This window comes from Aulonocara stuartgranti (assembly GCF_965226115.1).
Source record: "Aulonocara stuartgranti genome assembly, chromosome: 8".
Classification (NCBI taxonomy): Eukaryota; Metazoa; Chordata; class Actinopteri; order Cichliformes; family Cichlidae; genus Aulonocara; species Aulonocara stuartgranti.
Genome location: NC_138959.1, coordinates 21861973 through 21883040, shown reverse-complemented (window position 1 = coordinate 21883040; position 21068 = coordinate 21861973). Strand labels below are relative to the sequence as shown.

General features: G+C 40.6%; 1 protein-coding gene across 2 annotated transcripts in view; it reads left to right on the top strand.

The window, feature by feature from the left end:
• snx29 (sorting nexin 29) overlaps window positions 1-21068 on the top strand; it is a 141712-nt gene that overhangs the window by 58436 nt on the left and 62208 nt on the right. For both annotated transcript variants that reach the window (XM_082543241.1, XM_082543240.1), the window contains exon 15: window positions 18025-18131. In XM_082543241.1, coding sequence (XP_082399367.1) covers window positions 18025-18131 — 107 coding nt within the window. The remainder of the gene's footprint in view (window positions 1-18024; window positions 18132-21068) is intronic.

The following is a 21068-nucleotide window of genomic DNA, read 5'->3' as shown; positions in this document are numbered from 1 at the left end:
ATAGTTTGGAAAGACATCTTGCTCCACTCCGCGGCAGCCTGACCTCGCTCCAAGAGCGAGTGTAACACCAGACTACATCACTGATTTGCAGACAGCTTTGACTAATGATACTAGTTAAGAGCTATGGAAGTAAGGACAAAGAAAAACTCTGCGAAACTTGGTCTTTGCCTTTTTTTTTTTAATGCTGCTTTTGTTAAAACGCAAAGTGATCAGAACCTGTTGATTTCGCACTAGGAGAGCGGATTTGCATTACCGAGCACTATCGACACATGCTCGCACGCTCCCCTGCCTGTCTGGTGTGAATGTACCACCTCTTTGCTCCACAACCTCTTTCTTTCCTCTTCATGGCTCTTTTTTCCTGAAGCTCATATGGAGCTGCCGCCTATGTCACACTCCTCATTCATAATGGATGAGCACCAGGAGGAGTAAGATGTGCATTTTCGATGTTTTAACACAGATACGTCAATGTCTTATCTCTGCTAGCAGGCTGTGTCTGCGACTGCTGTGACTACAGCTGATATTCAGAAAAAAAATATGAGGATTGATTCGTTTTATTTTTATCATGAACCACTCAGTGTATTAAATTTAAACACACATTACAAAAAGTTTCAGATTAAGATTTGTGTTTGTTGCTCAAAATAATAGGAGACTGTATCGATCCACTTAACTTGCAGAAGCTGTTAAAGATTTTGCTGAGAAGAAATTATTTGGAAAAGCAATTATGGGAAATTGTGCCAATCCCACAGCACCAGAACATGATTACATGTAGGTAACCACAAAGTTTGAGCCAGGTGTTCCAGTTTTTTGGGGTTTTTTTTTTTGTTATTTGGTGGTACTGGCCAACATGGTGTCCAGTCTCAGTTATAAAACTGTCTAACCTGCTAAAGATTGCTAGACTAATCCACAGAAGCCATGCGAGAATATCACTGCGAGTTCTCTCGGTCACCTGAGGTACAGTCATCTTGGACTGAGTGTTGGTGGGTTTTTCTGAGCTCTGTTGAGTAACAGCTGGCATTTGTTTTTCTGACTGCTGTGTAACTGGAGAACGTGTGCTTGAATGCTACTGGTGTTGCTGTTTGTCACCAGTTCTGTCTGGAGCGTAAATGAATATTTGACAGTGTAATCAAATCAGTTGTTGCCTGCTCTAGACTTCAGGACTTGTCTCTTTTGCTCGCACAGGTGAGCCTTTTTTATGCGTTTTGTAATGAGTCTGAGTATTTTGCCCCATTTTATCACGTTTTTGGGGACTTAAATGAATCTGTATGCGTTTAGATAAGATGGCTTAAGTTGTAGGCTAGACTCATTTTGTTGGGGCAGATTAGTTTGTACCTCAGTGTGTGCGTCTGTATGTGCTAGTTTCAAGCAGGTCGTAACAGCCCACAGGTGGCTTCCGAATCAAAGACCTCTCTCGCTCAAGATGACCTCTGTGTGTAATATTGTCTTCTCTGCCTCCTTTCCTCGTTGTCTTTCATTCACGGCTCTCTTTTCTGTCTTTTTCTCGTCTCTGTCTCTCTGTGTGTCACGTATGTCTGAGTAGCCTCGCTCTGTCACCGTCCCCTCGGCTTTCCTTCAGCTCTAAAATAGGAAATGTCTAAATTACACTTGCTAGCAGCCCTTACTTTTCCACTCTTTCTTTCTCTGTCCTTTATCTCCGTCTTTATAATTCAGTGTTAGAGACAGAACACATTTCATTTAATGCTAAATGTAAGGATTGTTCCTATCAACTATTGAAAGAAGGACAAAATTCCTCCCTCTCCTCTGCTTCCAGATGGAAACATCAATTTTTAATGCTCATTCTGCCATATTGGTCCCCCCCCCCCCCCCCCTTCCAGCATGCAAAACCAGAGCACAGGGTCTCCTCTCACTTGGCTCATCTGAAACACCTAGAAGAATATCGAGGCTTCTCATTTTTTAAATAAACCCTCCCAAGACACCTGAGCCAAATCCTCATTAAGAGTACTTCATGCAGCGCATGCACATCAACAGATCATTAACATATTAATTTTGAGACATTAAAATAACTACTTTCAACAAACGAGGCAATCACTGAGATAACTGGCAGCCTCCTTTGGCTTCTACGGTGGATTCTGTATTACATGCTCATTGCTTTCACTTTTGGGGAACTTGACTTTATTTCGTCACGGAGGAGGATTTTATTTCCACTTTTTTGTTGCTTGAAATAAAAGACATAGTTTTGAAGTGAAATGATTAATAAATAAAGTAGTTTTGAAGTGATGCTAAAACAGCTTTGAGGAGCACAGTTTTTTCTGTATAGAAATACGTAATGCAGTGTTGTTGTTGCTGACCTCCACGGATTTAAGGTTTCTCTGTGCTGTGTTGTGCCGTGCACTGTTGTAGGAGTGGGAATCACAGATTGCTCAGATATTATCACAGTATGTTGTTATTGTTAAAGCGGCTGCATGTTCAAACAAAAACATTAATGTTTAGCCCTGCAGAACAAGCAGTGCAATACTTAACTGTGTCTGTATGCTGGAAGACTGAGAAAAGAGGACCTCAAACATCCTCATGATATTATTACTTTTTTATTTTATGAGGATTGAAATGACAGTTTGATGGTCAGCGAGTTGAGATTGAAATATCTCAGCAATAACTGGAGGAAGTGCAGCAGAATTTTTTTCCCAGGCATCCCAAAGGATAACTTTTAATCTCCTTCATGAACCACAGGCTTTTCCTCTGATGGGTTCAAAAATGTTTTTTTGATGGTGACTGTTGGAAAAGTTATACATTTATACATCAAATATACATAAATTTTTTCTTCAGGATGATGTTACCCTTTTCATCAAGCACGATAATTAAGTCAACCTTTCGTTGTTTCACATACTTGATTATGTGAAACTTCGATTATGACTAACACCCATAAGCCTCAGCTACACTTTGAATTTAGTGCAAGTTTACAGAGATTAGCATGTTAACAAGCCAAACTGAAATGGTAAAAGAGTCCTGTATTCTGTAAATAGTGACACCAACAGCCAACACCTGTTAAACATGGTGATTATAAACATATTAGCATCCTTTTGAGAGCATTACATTGAGTACAGCTGCTAGCAAAACTAGTATATCTATCACAGCTTAGTGTATGGGCAGAGTCTGAAAATCATACTGTGCTAAATCATTCATTATTTCTGGCTTTCTTCAGGTCTCTGAAACCTCAGTGCATGTTTGGGCAGTGATCCATGGCAGACAGGATGGCAACATGGGCTTCTTTGTTTCTCTGGTTTTCTGTCATTTTTTAATTATTATTTTAAGTATATGGGACGCTGGTCCTTTACACACCAGGATGTCAGGGCTAAATGTTTGGCAATGCTACTTTAGTGACAGTGCTACTTTAGCTATGTTTAGTGCATTTACTTTGCCATTGCACTTTAAATGGATGTTTTCTTTTCACCGTCGACACTGTTTGCTTTCTCTGTAATTAATCTGAGACAAGTAGAGAATCATTCTCACTGTTGTCAAAGCAAACAGATCGCACCGAGCAGACTTCTCTGACTCTTTCTTCCTTTCAGTCCGACAACTATTACAGTCTTTATTTCACCACCGAAGGCTGATTGAGAGAAAACTCTTTATGTTTTTGTGTTACTCAGTAATGCTTTATTTATTTATTCATCAGACCAAGGCCACCTTGAATACATGGTAGCCCATTTCCCATCCATCCATCCATCCATCCATCCAGCCATCCAGCCATCCATCCAGCCATGCATCCATCCATGCATCCATCCATGCATCCATCCATGCATGCATCCATCCATGCATCCATCCATGCATGCATGCATGCATCCATGCATCCATCCATGCATGGGCATAGGCCATGTTGTCAGTCTGTGGCAAGGATAACACAGAGAGACAGACAACCATTCACATCCACATCTATGGTCAATTTATGGTGGTGTGGTGGTTAGCACACCACCATGCTGAGCCAGTTCAAAGCAATTAGCCCTAAGTTTTCCAAGTGAGCGTTTATACACCAAGTATCTTGCTAGTATCTCATATGCTTCCAGTACCTACCGTCCAATTGTGGTTTTGAGGTTTAGCTGCTGTGAGGTTACATAATATCATAATTTGACCCCTTTAACAGTTCATTAATCACTGGTGTTAAACGATAGTTGGTCAGTGGGCGGCTCCAAGAGCAAAGGAATGGTCTGTGTGATTAAGTCGAATGTTAGAAAGCTCAGGTGCTCTTTAGCAGCACAGAGACTATTAGCACGATAACCAAAAAGCAATTAGATTGACTTTCTAAAATGGCAGTCAATTAGCAAAGCTGCTGAGCTGCATGGTGGGAGAGGTGAGAGAGATACTTGGAGACGGAGAAAGTGCTGCTGGCTGCCTCTACTTTAAGTGATGAGAAGGAAATGGCCTGCTGTGCGGCTGCTGACGTTTTCAGGAAAGTAGCTGTGATGTCACACAGAGGCAAACCTCTAATTACACCTTTTCATCTCGTGCAGTGGAGACAAAGATGTTATTTTAAAAAAGCAAATCCAATTTCTGCTACTTATGAAGAATCTTATATCAGAAACGTGCCTTTAATCCAGGTTTTCCTCTGCTTCACAGAAAATGCAACCTCAGCACTTTGTGCGCTTGATACATTTAGTGTCATGTTTATTTTTTAACAATATAAATTCCTTCGGACCAACAGCATCCAGTAAATGTCAAGTTTTCATTCACCAGTGAATCCCCCCCCCTCCCCTTTTTCATGATTGAGTGTAAAGTAGCTTTAATAGAATTCAGCTGTGAGTCAGTCATTCAGTAATTCTGGAGGAAGTGTTGTGTGTTAAGAACATGGCCCTACTGCTCATTTGATTTATGACCTCACTAAAGATTTATAGTCTTAATTGTTACTTTCACCACTTCTCGCGGGTCTTTTTTCTAAATTATTGCCTCGTTCAAAGTAAAACAGTTAATAAAGTAGGGCTACCCTGTGATTTAAAAGCTTTTATTCTCCTCAGGTGATATTTTCACTTAATATTGAGGTAAATAACAGATGCACCTTTCTTACCAAGCTAACGAGGTATCGCTGCTAGGGGTGTGGCTAAAGCTTCTTCTTCATGTGTGAATTCCAAATTTGATACTTTATAACTACAAATCACAGGGTGACATGAGGGTAGCTACATCCGTCTATTATATGCAATCGGTATGTATGACATCAGTTGGTTGTTATGGGAACTGGCCTTCTGACCCCTTGCTCTCAAGTCTGATCTCATCTTTTAGATTCTTTCACCATTTAGTATAGTTATACTTTGATCCCTCTTTCACTCTTAAAAGTCGTATTAAGTTCTGGTTTTCATTTTTTTTTTATCCATCTGTGTCCGGTCACACATCATAAGCAGGCTTAGAGTTACGCTGAAGAACAAAGCATGCTGTTTAATCATAAAAGTAAGCTTCACCGGGCTTTCTCCGACAAACTTTCTTTGTTTGTGAGACATCTGGGTTTGCCTTATGTCTCCTGTTGAAACAAAGGGAAGACCAGATTGACAGACATGGGCTGTGCTGATTCTAATCCTTGAAATTTCAAATGAGGTATCTGTTAAGTTCGCCGTGTGAAAATATTTAACCTGAAGAGTGCCAGTCTCTCTCTAAAGCCCAGTCTGTTTGTTATTCAGTAAAAGTACACATTTCCATGGAAAACGGTGAAAAGCCAGTCTTCCTGCCAAACAGATTAAAGGTACTTACTCATGAGATGTTTTGGTTGTATGTTGTTAGGATGTAAGAGAGCTCTCTGACTTGAAGAGAGAATGAAGAACCATTATATCAGGACATCTTGAGGCAGATTTTATGCTATTTGTATATACAGTATATAAGTATGTCTCACACCGTGCACTCTGCTGCTATAAGAAAGCAGACTTGACTGGAAACAAGAAAGCCATGTTGTCATGGGAATAGACAAGATAGTAGGTGGTTTTTGTCTGTGCAGACCTCAAATGTTGATACACATTTTGAAGGTTGGCTGGCTATTTGTAGTTGTCACAGCGGTCACTAGGCATTAATCTACTCGTACAGTAAATGGATATGTTTATATACAGATAAATAGTAGATGCTCTGATATCTTGGTAGTAATCATACATTCATATATAGTGAGAAATATCTATGAATCCAGCATCAAAGAACTGCAGCTCCTCTAGTGGTCACTTATGGCTGGTTCCAAAAGCCATTCGGTCCCCACAGACACATGTTACAATGACAACAAAATAATTCAGTCTCCGTATTTGATGTTATGTTCAACTAAACTGTGACATTGTTTATTTGGAGCATTTCTGAAATGATCTAATAAATGATATTCCTACTTCTACCAAATGGACATTTGTAAAGTCTGTGCTTCAGCTGTGCTGCACAGACTTTTTTTGTATTTGCATCTTATTTAGCAAGTTTGCGACACTATTATGCGCGCATACAGTTCATGCATGCAGCTTTCTAACCAAGTTGGCTGATAGCTTAGGACACCGACCTCTAATCCAAATAAACATCATCTTTGCTGTTCTCACATTCTCACCTGTGCAAATCTCCAAATTCAGGCATCACGCAGAGCTTCCACCACGGAGCCGGCAGATTGAATTCTCTTTTAATCTGTCTGTGTTTTTTAAATTCAGGTAACCGAAGAGTTTCAGGGCTGCAGTGCATGTGTTCAAACTGCTTATTCTACAGCAGCTTGTCATTTTTTATTTTGCTCAGTTTCATGGAGGTTGGGAAGCCATCAGATAAGAAATTGGCTCCTCTGTTTACACAGAAAACAACCCAACTATAGCAGAGCTTTTAGCCAAATGTTCAGGATGCTAAATGGCAATTAAACTGGTGTTAAACATTTCAATAAAAATATTTTGTTTCAGCCTTCTTCTCCAGGTCTTTGGCAGGTCCCTTTGTTTGTCAGTCTGTAAGTAAAAGGGTGATAACTGTGTGTGTCAGTATTATTTTACGCGAGCTGGCTCACATTTTTGCACGGAATTGGTTCTGTAAATGTGCAAATTTTGTCATGCATGAGTGTCTGTAAGCGCTCCGCGAATGCTTAATAACTCTTTTAATAGGCCGCGGCAGATTGAGCTGTGATGCTTTCCAGCTGAGACGTTTTTGGGTCAGAGTTTTTTCCCCCCTTCTTTCTCCTAATAATTGCTTTGATCATAGGAATAATTAGGTTTTCTTCTTGTCTCATCTGAAAACACGCATTAGCAGGCTCAGTCACCTGTTCACACAGATTTTTCTTCCAGCCTTCAGTGTACAGTAACATACAGTTAACATACACTGACAGGAGATGGAGGAATGGGCTACAAAACAAGTGACGCGCTGTCAGATCAAAGATTCACTCAGATTGTGCTCCGTCGAGATAATGTGAATTTCAAACGCAACCTGTGCTTAACTGTTCCAGGATAAGAAGGGATAGTCACTCTTTTGAAACTGCTGTACTAACAGCTACCCATTTGTAGAATAGACCTTGGCATGCTGTGCTGAAGGTGCAGACTTAAGAAGCCCAAATTCAATTACCCGCCCCCCACAGCAGTGATTCTGTCCTTCCGAGTCTTTTTATCTCAAGTGATCCTATGAATAACTAAAGTTGAACTTGAATGTGGAGGGAAGTTTCAGTTAGTTGCTGTGGAGCTTGGTTTGTTTTGGGGCAGTAAATAGTTATTAAGATGATCCCCCTCCTCTGCATGTCTGAGTTTACGGCAAGCGAACCATCAGTAGTGAGGAAAACACATTTCTGGGTTGTAAAAGTTTGACCACCGTAAGAAATTGGCTTATTTGTTTGTTCTGTGGACAGGATGTTGACTCAACTCGAGTTTTCCCTGTGGTGATTTTCAGGTACAAAATATGCACCGGGTGAGGAAGTCTCTAACTCAGGTTTAATTTTGTAAAATGAGATTTTTCATGGAGAAGGGAGCAGTGGGTTCTGTGTGTGTGTTTTGCCTGTAAGCCTCTTCTCTGTGTGTTTGTGTGTGAAACATTTTCTTGTGATGGTTTATGCATTCATAACTTCATCACCGTGACATGTGCACACTGCAATGCCATTTTTGTTTTGATTCAGACTACGAGATTCTATGATTAAGCCATTTATATGCTTTCACACTTCTTATGAATATTTATTCAATCCTTCCGCTGCACATTATCCAAATATTGATCATCCCTCTCCTCTCTCCTACACGAGTGGTGTCCCATCTTATTATTTGTACCTCACACTGCTCGCACAGCGTCGTGCTCGCAAACCTCAGTGGATGCTCACGTAATGCGGAGAGGTGTCGAGCTGAAACAAAGGCGGAGTACCTCAGATTAGAGCAGATGATAAAATGAAACTTTAATAATCTAAGCGGTGAAACTGGGTCATTCAGAAGCAGAGAACCAAAGACAAGAGAAGAGCAAATGGAGACTTGACGGTAATACAAGTAATTACAACCAAAGAACATGCCGCGCTGACAATAAAACACAGAATAAAGGGAACATTTGAGGCAGCAGGTTGTTTACAAATGTGCTGTTTATCAGGACAGTGCTGAAAATACGTGCTCAAAACACACGTTCAGAGATGTAATGCCTCGCTTGGAAAAAGCAATAATCTCGTCAAAAAACGAGAATACGGCGTGGCAACGTGTTCGGGTCACTCTGACAGGCTTACTCGGATTATGCGCTTGTCCAAACAATCAGTGCTGATTTGATCAGTGTTGTAGCAGACATGGCACAGTTTGATTGCAGATTGAAACTCTCATTATTACCTGCGCTAACATAATCAGATTTAATCGCCTGAGTCCTTTTAAGAGTGTCAGATGAACTTTATTGATCCTGGCAGCTAAATTGGGTCATTTCAGAAAAGGCAATTTGTAGAGTACATAAAACAAAACATGTTTTCTGATTCCTGAGGAGAAATTCACAGGCTTCTGTATCTTCTGCACTGTGAGGAGTCTCATACTGAAAAACCTTTGTTCTTATTCTCATTCTACACAATCCTGCACAATATTCACTGCATACGATTCTTAATATTTAACATTTCTTGCTATTGTCACAAAACTGTAGTAATACTACTATTAAAAAAATGTTTGCCTGCATTTGAGTGTTTTTTTTTTCTCCCCTCATCTTCTTGAGGGGGGGAGACAGGTTTTTCGTGCGATTTCAGGTGCACATACTTGAAGTCTCTTGAAAGTTGTCCGCCATGTTGGGTGCAACACAATCACTGTTCGTTAGTGACAAATGTGTGTTCCCCAACTGGTTTTTGAGTGGTTCCTGGAGAATCCTGGTTGTTGCTGGGTGAAATTGGCTGCAAACAGGAAGCTGCACCAAAAACCTGCCTGTGATTGCTTTGGTCCCTAGATTCCTGCACTCACCTGCGATTTGCACACAAGACTCTGACTTTCAAACACTCGCTAACTATTAGCCAAGTAGTAAAACTTCTAAAAATGTGACGCAATCCAGAAACGGATCAAGTGAAAGTTGCAGCCGTCTTGTAGGATTTGTATTGCATTTCTCACAGTTTCACTATCGCTGAGAGTTTTTAGTTGTTTGCAAACAAATAGCTGTTGTCCATGCAAATTTCATGCAGCTGCAGAAATCTGATAAAGACCAAACCAGTCGCAAGGAGGCTTTTCCTAACAAATCAAGGACAACACCCACTGACAGGTCTCCAGGTCTATGGAACCTCATTCACTTTACTCCAAAATGACGGACAAAATGATTTAATGCTTTTAATGATCACATGACTGCTAAACCTCAATACTCAACATAAATACCAAATCAGATTGATAGTAAAACATACTGGCATTTTTAGCTAGTTGCAGATAAGTAGACTAAATCCTGCTCCGTGATTGGTTAATAGTAGTCAGAACACTGAGTACAAGTGGAAACCAGAAAGACTAACAAAAAGTTAGTTCCTTGTCTACCAATTCTGTTGATATCCACGATTTCATATCATCTCCATGTTTATGTTGAAACATGTTCGTTCTCACATTACATTTCCCGCAGCCACAGAGGGACATTACAATTTACCAGCCCCGTCATTATTTTGTGTCGACCAACCCTTTGCCCGAGGCTCTTGCTGCTAAATGTGCCGCCATGACAGAGCACATGTATCATTCTCTGAAAACTACGCCCACTGGGAAAAAATAGTCTGCTCCATTAGCTGCTGTTCAGAACTAAAAACATTAACAAGCTGATGTTGATTCGCTTAAAAAATGCACATGTCAGAGGACGATTTTAGCACCCGGCATCTAGTTAGCCTTTAAAACCTTATTTTAACAGGTGTTACAAGCTATTTCAGCCAGCTAAGTCACTTTCAAAATAATAATGTTACATATAGCTTTCTGAATTCTCCACACGATAATAAAAGGCGAATGTCACGTCTACTGTTTGCGTCTTACTTTTCACTTTATTTCTTGTTGTTGATGCCTCACATCTTAATGCCTCTGGCCACTTTTGTCCAACAAACGGCTCCTTTTCTCTTCTTTTTTTTAAAAAACAAACAAAACACAACTGGTGAGCTTTTTACTTAAAACAGCTTCTCACTAAAGCTGTAAATGCAAGTGATCAGGGTGATATTATATTATTAAATATAAGAATATTGAAACCTTTACCTTTTAAAACTTTAATAAATATCCAAATGCAAAGGTGTATCAAACCGGTGTTTCAATGTGTGATTGTCCCACAATATCGTGACCAAAAACTCCCCTGCATGCCGTCACCGTTGCAAATGTTCTGCATGAGTCACGACCATACTGTTGTTGCCATTACACCACCAGGCATGTGACATTTCTTCTCCTCGCTGTAAATGTTTTTGTCCGTTTCACCGCATCTGATTTTACGCTTTAAAGTTCTATCTGACAGCGTCCAGCTGATTGTTTGAAACTAGACCAAGAAAAAAAGGCATTGTTTGGAGGTCAGGTCGGCTTGCGGACAACAAGTAACTTTCTCTGTTCCATTTTAGGAAGAAGAATGATTTTAGATTTCTGTTAAAACGGCTGTGAGAGAAGTTGACGTGTTGTTTGCGAATCAAAAGATATCGCAAGGGTAAAAGAAAAGGACTTTGAACTGTTTCTCTCCTTTTGTGTCGTGCAAGGCTGGAAAGTGCAGTTTGGTGTGATAGATGGTGGTTTGCTATGATTGGAGCAATTCTGGACTCTTCCTGGAGGGAAAAAAAACAAACTCAAATACTACCATTGAAAGCAAAGGAATAAATGCAAGCAGACAGATATTTTCAAAGTTGTGCTGCAGATTTCAGTGTTTTTATGAACAACTTTTTCTGGGTTAAACCAGGAGAATGGCGCACGTTGTTGCTGTTTAACGTTTAAATTAAAATCCTGAACCTTTGTGTTTGATAGCTTACTCAGAGGATAATCTGATTGTCAGTTTAAGCGCACAACATTTAGTCGTTTGTTCACGTTTCTCATTTGTCTTTGTTGAAGTGAAGTCCTATACAAAGCTCATACTAAAGAAAACAAAAACCCTTTCCTCCTTCGCTTTCTTTCTGCTCATTATAATTGGAGCGGCTCCTTTTATGCCACTTCAGACAACTCAGGAAGGCTAAAGACAAGTAAGAGAGAGAAAGCTAGCGTGTGCTCTTGTGGGGCGCATGTGGGATCAGGATGTCGTCGGTTCTCCACTCATGATCAGCGAACCCCTGACTGAGCCAGGCTGGCACAGAGCTCCCCTGATTGGACCCATCAGAGCGAGGAGAATAGTGATTTCCACACCTTCTGCCTCTCGTTTGGGTGAATGAAAATCTTGTGCTATTTGTCCCGTGTAACGGGAGCAAGGCGGCTCTGATCTTTCCCCTCTGTCTTTTCTTTCTTAGTGCTGATACACAAAGGAAGGAGGAGAACGGGAGAAATGAAGTATGAACGATTAGAAAATGAAAGAAGATTGCTTTTGATTAGCACTCATTAATTAACGCAGTCAGCCGCCTGCCTGCTCCCCAGCCAGCCCATCCACAATACATGGCCTGGCTGTGTGATTAACTCAGCTGTGTGTGTTTGTGTGAGTTGGAGAAAGGCATGTTGTCATTAGTAGAGAAAAAAAAACATGTTTTTTTTCCCCCCCTTTTTATCAGCTCATCTTTTGATCTTTCTTTCTTATGTTTCTGTTGATGTCCAAGTGTGTGTGTGTGTGTGCATTTTAAATTATAGTTTTCGTGCATATGCATGATTAAAAGTTACCTGCACAAAAGAGGATGCCAGACATTAAGGTGAAGGAAGAATGATGAGTAAGATTTAAAAGAAGAAGCAGGTGAGAGGAGATGAATGAAGGCAGCACGAAAGAGCAGAAAGTTGGGAAGAAGGACGCGGCAAAGACGAGAAAAAGAGAAACCAAATCAATTCTTAATAGAGGAGAAGACTCAAGCAAAACAAGGACGCGCATATTTTTTTTAAGTGCAAAGAGATGAAAGAAAGTTAATGGCACAAAAACAGTAAGAACAAAGGATGGGAAACGGGAGCTGGGAGGGATGGAGCGATTTCATACAGAGATAAGAAATGGAAGATTCAGAAGAGCCCCAATTTCACAGTGGTGTGAGTGCCGCAGGTTTGTGCCGTTACGGCATTACAAGGAGCGCTTCACTTGATTGCACATAAGTCCTGTTGTAGTGGGAGCACTTCGCATGTTTTATTCAGCAGCTCATCTGTAGCAGGATGGACATTTGTTTGTTCTTCAGTCTGCTGCGTGCTCAGGGTCGTGGATGCAGAGCCACGTCTCCTTACTGCTAATGGACGGAGCAGCATTAGTCAAGTGTGTCAGGCTCTGCCCCGCTTTCTCGACTGCTGGCACTGATGTTATTATCACCAGTCAAAGCTCCCACTTTAGAAAGGATATTTCAGGATTTCCTTGATTTCACAGAAGGTTTAGGTCATTCTTTATGGGAGCTTTCTGTATTTCATACGCAGTACATATGAACCTGCTTTTGAAGTGCTTCAAGGCCAGATGGAGTTTATCTGGCAACTCTTCTTATGCATAGTTTGAGCTTGTGGCGACATCAGGCTGAAGGAGAGAGGAAATATTTCTGCTCGTCTGTGTTTCACTGGGAGATTGTATATAGTTTCATTTGCTTCATACAGCCATCAAAAACTTCTATTGATCCAAAGTAACCAAGTTTTTCAAAGGTTTTTTTTTCTAAATCAGGTTTGACACCAATTTTAACAGGATGATGTTTCAGGGACCATTGAATTTAAAACAAAATATGGAGCATGGTCTTGTTCCCAGGATTTCTATTAAGTAGGGTTGGGCAATATAGCCTCAAGGTTATGATCTTTCATGGAAAATTTCCTATAATGATGTTTATTGTGATATAGTGAATATTTTCTCAGTGATTGCAGCTTGTAAGCAGCAGCATTCATTTGAACAAAATGCTGACAGACTACCTGGATGACTCTATAGCCACAAGGATACAACAGCAGTATTATCAGTCAAGTGTAAGCACCAAAGTAGCCAAGGTAGTGTTTTCACTGGAAAATTTAATAAAATCATGGGTTAACATTTTAGTCTAACAATAACTGTCATTGGAGGAACTTGTACATCTTCAGGAGCTACACAATCCACGCCAACACCTCCTGGTATCTCTTCCTGGTTGTACTTGGCGATGTGTTTTTGGAAACAGGTTTGTCGTTTTCACTTTTAGCATGAACAGTTTCTTGGCATATTTTGCAAAGTACTGCACACTGGTGGTTGATGTAGCTCAATTTTTAGGTACTATATTACTAAGGGAGGCGGCTGTGTGGCTCTTGCTCTCAGGCTACGTCCACACTAGCCAGGATATTTTGAAAACGGCGTTTTCTTCTGAAAACGCTCCTCGTCCACACTATCGTTTTCAGTCGTTTTCACAGAGTTGTACGTACACGCTGAAACGACCAAAAATGCTTATGTTCCTGTACTGCGCATGCATGAAGCGCAAGACGATTCGACCTGCCTCATTTCTGTCTGCCGTTTATTTACTAACTCTTTGAAACGTGGCGGCAAAATGTTGAAGAAAAGCACCGAGTTTTTTAAACGGACTCACAATGAGGTGGAGTTGTTGCTGTGACTAACACTAAAGTACAAAGTTGCAAAAGCGAGTGAGAATTAAAGAATTAGAAGAAAAGCTATGTGGAGCATGTTCAGACTGATATTAATCTTTAATAGGGCTGTCAAAATTGAGAGCAAGCAAAACAACTGCTGTATAATGCCCTCTATCTTAGGTTAATTGGTCACATGACTGCATCACATGACTTAAATGTGTCATCGTTTTCGAAAAGGCTTGGTTCGCTGGCCACACTGCGACGCGAAAACGACGTTTTCAAATGTATATGCTTTGGAGAGCATTTTCAAAACACTCTGTTTTCCTTGACCGAAAACGTCGTCTCAGTGTGGACGTAAAGCCAAAACGGAGAGAAAAAGATGCGTTTTCAAACGAAACGTATTAGTGTGGACGTGGCCTCAGGCGTGTCTGGACTTGTGGCCTTGTGCGTGATAGGGAAAGTTAACAAAGGGGGTTAACTTGTGTTAGCCCTACTTATCAAGGATTGAAGAATTAGCAAAAAGAACTTACAAATACAAAACTGCACATCTAATAGAATACTTGGCATGATGTTATTGAGTCATTCAGCAATGAGTACTTTTGTTTTGCTTGAATTGGAACCTTAATTGGAAGCTTTATGAAAATACACGCATCCATCTGTGTCCTGTGAACATAAGACACAGCTAACCGGGAAGTCTGTCTGTAAGAACAATCATATGTGCAGGGTCAGAGTAAAGATTATATATGTTCCACATTACCTTGTACTGCAAGGTCAGAATTATTTTAGCCTCTCATGCATTTATTACTAAATCATTTATTTTAGGCAAAGTAACTCAATGGACTAAATGACATGGACTTCCCTATAAACATGAACTTGCTTTGTAACTGAAAACACAAAAACACTCCTAACAACCAAACCCAAAACTTTACTCCACCGTCTTTCCCCAATGTGTGTGTCTCAGTGGACCTCGTCACTTAAGTGACTAATTATCTCACACGCTGTGATCATTTCAGAGATGTCTCTGGAGACTCACACTCCTGGGAGTGGGACAGGGCACTCACAAACACCAGTAAACAGTCTTATGACGATGTCTAATGCTCGTTCTGCTGAAGCATCTGCTTACATAGAGCTCAATATTTTGGAGGTTTTCTTCAGGACACACGCGCGCACGCACACACGCACGCACACACACACACACACACACACACAGCTGCTTGGTCGGTTGCTCAGTTAGTTTTGTTATTCCAAACCAGCTGTCTGCTCAATTTCCTAGAGTCAGGAACATCTGTGTGTGCCCTCCCTCCTAATCCCCTCTCACTATCTCTCCTCTGTCGTCTGCCCACACACTCCTTGTATTTTCATTATTAAGAGCGTATCAGTGTGACAGGTAACAGAAATCCAACTTAAGGGGAAAAACCCCCTCAGAGCTGAGTTAAATTGGTATGGCAAGCTCCACCGTCAGCAGTCCTCTATGTATGTGCATTTTTCTGTGTGTGTGTGTTTGCCTCTTTATGCTTGATAGTGTGTGTGTGTGTGTGTGTGTGTGTGTGTGTGTGTGTGTGTGTGTGTGCGTGCGCATCTTGGATTCCTCTCTGGGGAAATATGTCTTTCAGTATTTTTTATAGTATTTATACATTTTCATTCTCTCTATCTCCGTGTATATCGGTGTACTGTAGCTTTCTAGGCTATTAGGCTGCTGACTGTTGTATACAGTACAGTGCTGTTGGCGGGCCAGAGATAAGCTGGGGGATTGCTTTGCCGCTGCCGCTTTGTTGGAGCTGTGATGATGTGCTTCTGTCAGCCTCCTGAGGTGTTTCTGTTGTTGCATGCGTACATACATCTTTATATAAGAGAAATATGAAGATTTTGTCAAGTCCGTGGGGTGCTTATGCTTTCCTTTGAATCCCTTTAGGCTTTTTAAATGTTACTCAGAAAATAAGTTAATTAAACACTTTGGCCTTTTATAAAATTTACCTTGATAATTTAAAATGTGCAGCTCTGCAGCCATGAATGTTTTATCTAAAACTGGAGCTGTTACGAGACAGCAGCAGGAGGCTAGACACCACCGGTTTGAAGCTCTGAGTGACTCTTTAAGTGGACTCACAAACCTCATTAAAAATGTCACAGGTTGCTTTTTGTTATAAAAGTTGTTCACTGGTTTTTATGCGGTGACTCTACAATGAGAATGGTCCCAGCTCAGGGTTTCCTGACTCTATTTTTTGCTGATATTTACTTGCACATAATTGTTTGTTTGTTGTATATGTTCACTTGTATGTACTAATTTTGGGTGTAAACTGCTGTTGGAAACGTTTAATGAAAATATGGAGAATATGGAGAAGATATTTTCCCATCCTTATTCCTGTTTCTCCTCGTTAAAGGCCACCTCACAATTCCTTGATTTCTTTTTTGCAGATGACTTGTTTGTTAAAGTGGTACATTATTACAAATGGTGATTTCTGCCAGACATTGCTGGGCAAAGTAATCACTGCACTTGGCAGAGAGCTGCAGTGATTTATTGAAACTTTTGGCAACATACATAGAAACATGGTATACAAGTGAACAGTTTTTGATTGATTGATGATACTTTATTCATCCCAAAATTGGGTTAAGGCTGCCATACATACCATACATACATTACACAAACATCACATGGGGAAGACAGGTCAGTTCAGTTTCAGCGAGAAAATAATTCATGCTGATCCATGAAGGATAGCGTTCCATTGTGTTTTTCTATCCAGGTTTTTATTTGCTTTTATTGCATTGCAAGTGTGTTTGGGATCATTGTCACTCAGCTGATGGTACTTTTTTGTGTTCATAGGCTCTAGTGTTTAAGCTTTTTTAGCTACAAGCTTATTTTGTGAAAGGCATTTCTGTAAAAATGGTCAGGTACAAGGACTGGACTGGAAATCAATGAAAAAAGCAGCCAATGTCCAAAGGAAAACAAAGAAATACCTTTAAAAAACCTGGAGAACTATTGCTCCAGAGAATAACATGCACATGTTTACAGTATGTGAACAGCTATGTGTGCGTACCAGCAGTCCACTTGGATAACTTTACTCCTCTTATTTGTGAACTTGTACCTGCCTGTGATTCTCAGCAGCTGTTCTCCCTACGGTACCTTTGTTTGGAACCACAGGAAGCTCCTTCATCAATACCTGTCTCACTCTGTCTAGACGTTCAGACACTTGCTGGAGGTTCTCTCTATAATTACAGTCTAGCTGTAGATTTTCTAAAACCTCCCCCTAAAGAGCCATTGCCACGAGTTTATTTGAGCTCTGTCGGGCCTTTGGACATGCTGAATATGTTCCTGTGTAATTTATTTTCAACCTCTTTTATTTGTCTTGGCTCATGTCTCTCTCCCTGTCTCTCCCTCCTTCTAGCCTCAGTCTATTAGTCTCTGTGTTTGTTATGTGTGGTGGCAGTGAAATAACACTGTTCATTTGCTTTTGCTGAGGTGAAAAAACAATCCATCTTACACCCACCTTCTGGAAAAAAGAAGGAAAAAGATTCAGTGCTCTGACTTTAGCGTGTTCTGCCGTTCTTTGCTGAGGGAACTGGATTAGTTGACGTTAATAGGCTCAGAAGCGCCGCTTCAGGCTCTGCTGGGATGACTTTAGCAAGTTAGCAAGCTACAGTAGTGCAAAGAAACAATAAACTCTATCTGAAGAGGAAGTCGGAGTAGAACAGGCAATGGTGAGAGAAGGGGAGTTTATCATTTTGACAGAACAGTAAGAAGATTTCTGAGAAAGAAAAATGTGGTTTTAAGTGCACATGAAAGGAAGTATATATGCATACTCTAAGAGAGTGCATACTCTGTGGACGTGTTGTTGTCTTTCAAGCAGACTATATTGTTATACTCATATCACATTCCAAATTGAGATTCATTGTGTTTGCATGGTTGCGTTGTTCAAAACAAGACATGGAACAGCTGCCAGTGTCAAAGCTCACCACAGAAGATGACTCTGTAATAAGAGTTTTTCACCACAGCGTGTCCTTTGGACATGTCTCAGTATCTTTTCATCTTTGTCAATGCTCCTTCTCTCTCTTTCTCTGTCTGCTGCAGCCCTGTCCGTGTTGCGGTCAAGCGAAGAGCAGACTCCAATTCCACAGAATAAGTTCATGGGCGACATTGAGGAGCTGGCTGCTAGCTATGAACGCAAACTCATCGAGGTGAGTGTTGTCCTCATTCATACTGCTACAGAGAGAAGGATCAGCGTCAAATGTTTTTAAAGCTTGTTTATAATAAAATCCAGGAAGTTTCCAGGTTCCCTCCAGTTCATCACATGAGCGACATACTGTAAATGTTAGTTCCTCATGTTTGAGACATTGCATTGCTCTCAATTTTCACACTTCAAGACAATTATTGTGCTAACAGGAGAGATAAAATAACAAATTGTATCTCTGGGTTTAGTTCCAGAGCGGTTCCCTGTGTTTTCTACCACATTAATAAATACGGATAAGATTAATTGTAGCTAAACTGCCATTTCAATTTGTGTTTATCTCATCGTTAGCAAGGGGCGACTCCTGTGGTTGTGAAAAGTAGTCAGATTTATTGAGGTCTATGAGAAAATAATCACTCGATTTGTGACCTCAGTTAACGTTTTCTGCTAAGCTTTTGCTCGACCACTAGTTTCACATGTTCATTTTTTTTCTACTGCTTCAGGCCTTTAAGGATCTATAAAACTCTGTGTGAGGAACCTGGGAGTGGTCTGCACGGCACTTTTTGCGTTTGATAAACGGATCCATGCTGTTGTTAAAACGAGCTTCTTTGCTCTGCTTCAGAGGGCATCCATGGCCTCAGTTTGTCTCTACTGTTGCGTCTTTATTCAGTCTGTCACTGCTTGGCCGACTGCAGCTGCTCAGCTGTTAAACTGGCTCATGCGAGCAAGACCAGATATCACTCGTGTTGGCTTCCTTAGATCTGCCTCCTGCTGAGTTTTAGAATTGATTTGAAGATTTTCTTGTTTGTTTTTAAGCCATTACATGGGTTGGCACTTGTTTACGTCTCTGATCTTTTAACTTTGCTCACTCCAACTAGATCAATGAGGTCTGCTGAGCAGATGCTCCTAGCTGTCCCAAGGTCCTGATTAAAACATAAAGGAGATCAGGCCTTTGCAGTGGACCAAACTGCACCTTCACATCAGGAGCTTTCCAAAATTACTCATTTCTGAAACTCGTATGAGCATTATTTGGCTTTTAAAGCAGACTGAATACTGATTTCTGTTTACTGCTGTTGGATTTATGTTTCACCCCATTTTTGTCAGAAGGTGGGTTCTTTCTTTCTTGTTAAAGCACATAATGAGGGCGTTATACTGTGAGAGAGTCCAAAAATTTACATATAGAGAAGTAAAATAAAAATAAGACTTTTGAGAATTTTCAAAAGAGTAGTAATAAATAATATGTACAAATCTTCAGTTACGTGCTGGCCCTCAGTGACTTAAACGATGGCATCTCTGGCACTGATGCTGCTCCCCCCAGCAGAAAGCAGCAAAGTAGATGGGAGTTACAACCACAGACTAGTAGAAGATCTCCAGCATCTTGCTGCACACATTAAAGGATCTGAGCTTCCTTAGAAAGTAGAGTTTACTCATCCCCTTCTTGTACGGAGCATTGCTGTTGGTCCTCCAGTCCATTCTGCCATTCATTGCAGTGACCAGCTTTCTGTACTTCAACTCCTGCCCACCCTTAGTGCAGCCAACCACTGCAGGGTCATCAAAGAACTTCTACAGGTGGTAACCCAGTATTACTAACCGCCACCACCCAGACATACAGACTGAGGTTGATCAGTTTTGTTGTTATCTTATTTCATATTCTTTTGTTTGTCGAACAGTTTGCACTTAAATGTGCTTCTACATAAACTTCACATCACTTCTGACTTCCCTACAGTATATTATTGAATTTAGTAAATGATGATGGTCCTGTTTAGACTAAAGTAGTTGATAAAGTGGGGAAGGTTTTAGGGTTTTCCCACACACATGCCTTGGGCTACGCTGTTTGTTCAGTCTTGTATTTGTAGGATTAGGTAACCAGTTCCACCCATCTTCAAAAAAATGACCGTGACTGCCACGCTGTAGTACAGAAACTGTAATGTGCTGTGACTGTGGCTGTGTCTGTCTTTGAAATGAAGCTTTTGAAATTCCAACCACATAAACCTTGTTGCGCCTCAATTCAAAGAAGTTGATTTTTCACTCTGAGTTTTATTTTGTTTATTTTACTCGGAAGGATAAACACGACGTTCCCGTCTGCATTTCACTCTCAGGATCATCTGCCGGTGCCCGAGTTTCAGAAAGCTTCTGTTTGCTTTAAACGAACGGGGGAAGTCACAGCTTCTACTTCACAATACAAAGTGTTCACTTACTGTATATATTATCAAAGTAAATGAGGTCATGATTTGCGTTAATACCTGCATTCAGAGCTTTTAGTTTTGGGGAAAAATGTCCCCAGGCTACTCCAACTAAATAAAGTAGAGAAATTGGACTTTCTGCATTTGCATTGATTTAAAACCCATAACAGTGCCAACAGAGCTTTTCCCCGAGCAGGTTCTTTACAAAAACATCAATTGAGGATCTCAGGAAGCTCTATAATAATAGGACATAAGGCATAACTCTGCCTGCTGTCTGAGTAATGATGAGAGCTGTGTCCAGTTTACTGTTAGATTGACCAATATGACAACACTCCCAGTAAGAGTGTATTCTAATGGGTAGTGACACGTGTGAGGGTGTCTGCATGAATAATTCATCTGAGGTTTTATATTTTTTTAATAAGAAATAATTCAGTCTGTGTTTCCCCAAACTGTGTCCTCACTTATTTATGCACATGCATGTATGGTGCATTTTTAATGATGTTTACTTATTTATTTGTTCGTTTACCGAGCTGTCAGTGTCATTTGGGCCTTTACAGCAAGCCCGGAGGACAGTGTGGAGCACAATCACCCTGCAGACTCTGTCCTTCATCCAACTTGGTATAAATTATCCTGTCGTGCAGGATGCAGGTATTTTTCTCGTCCCTGTTTGGTAATAAGTTGCAGAGTAGGGATCTTGTAAAATGTGAGTGTGACTGCTCTGGTGAGGCTAGTGCTTGCTCTTTAGATAACAGCAAACCACAGAG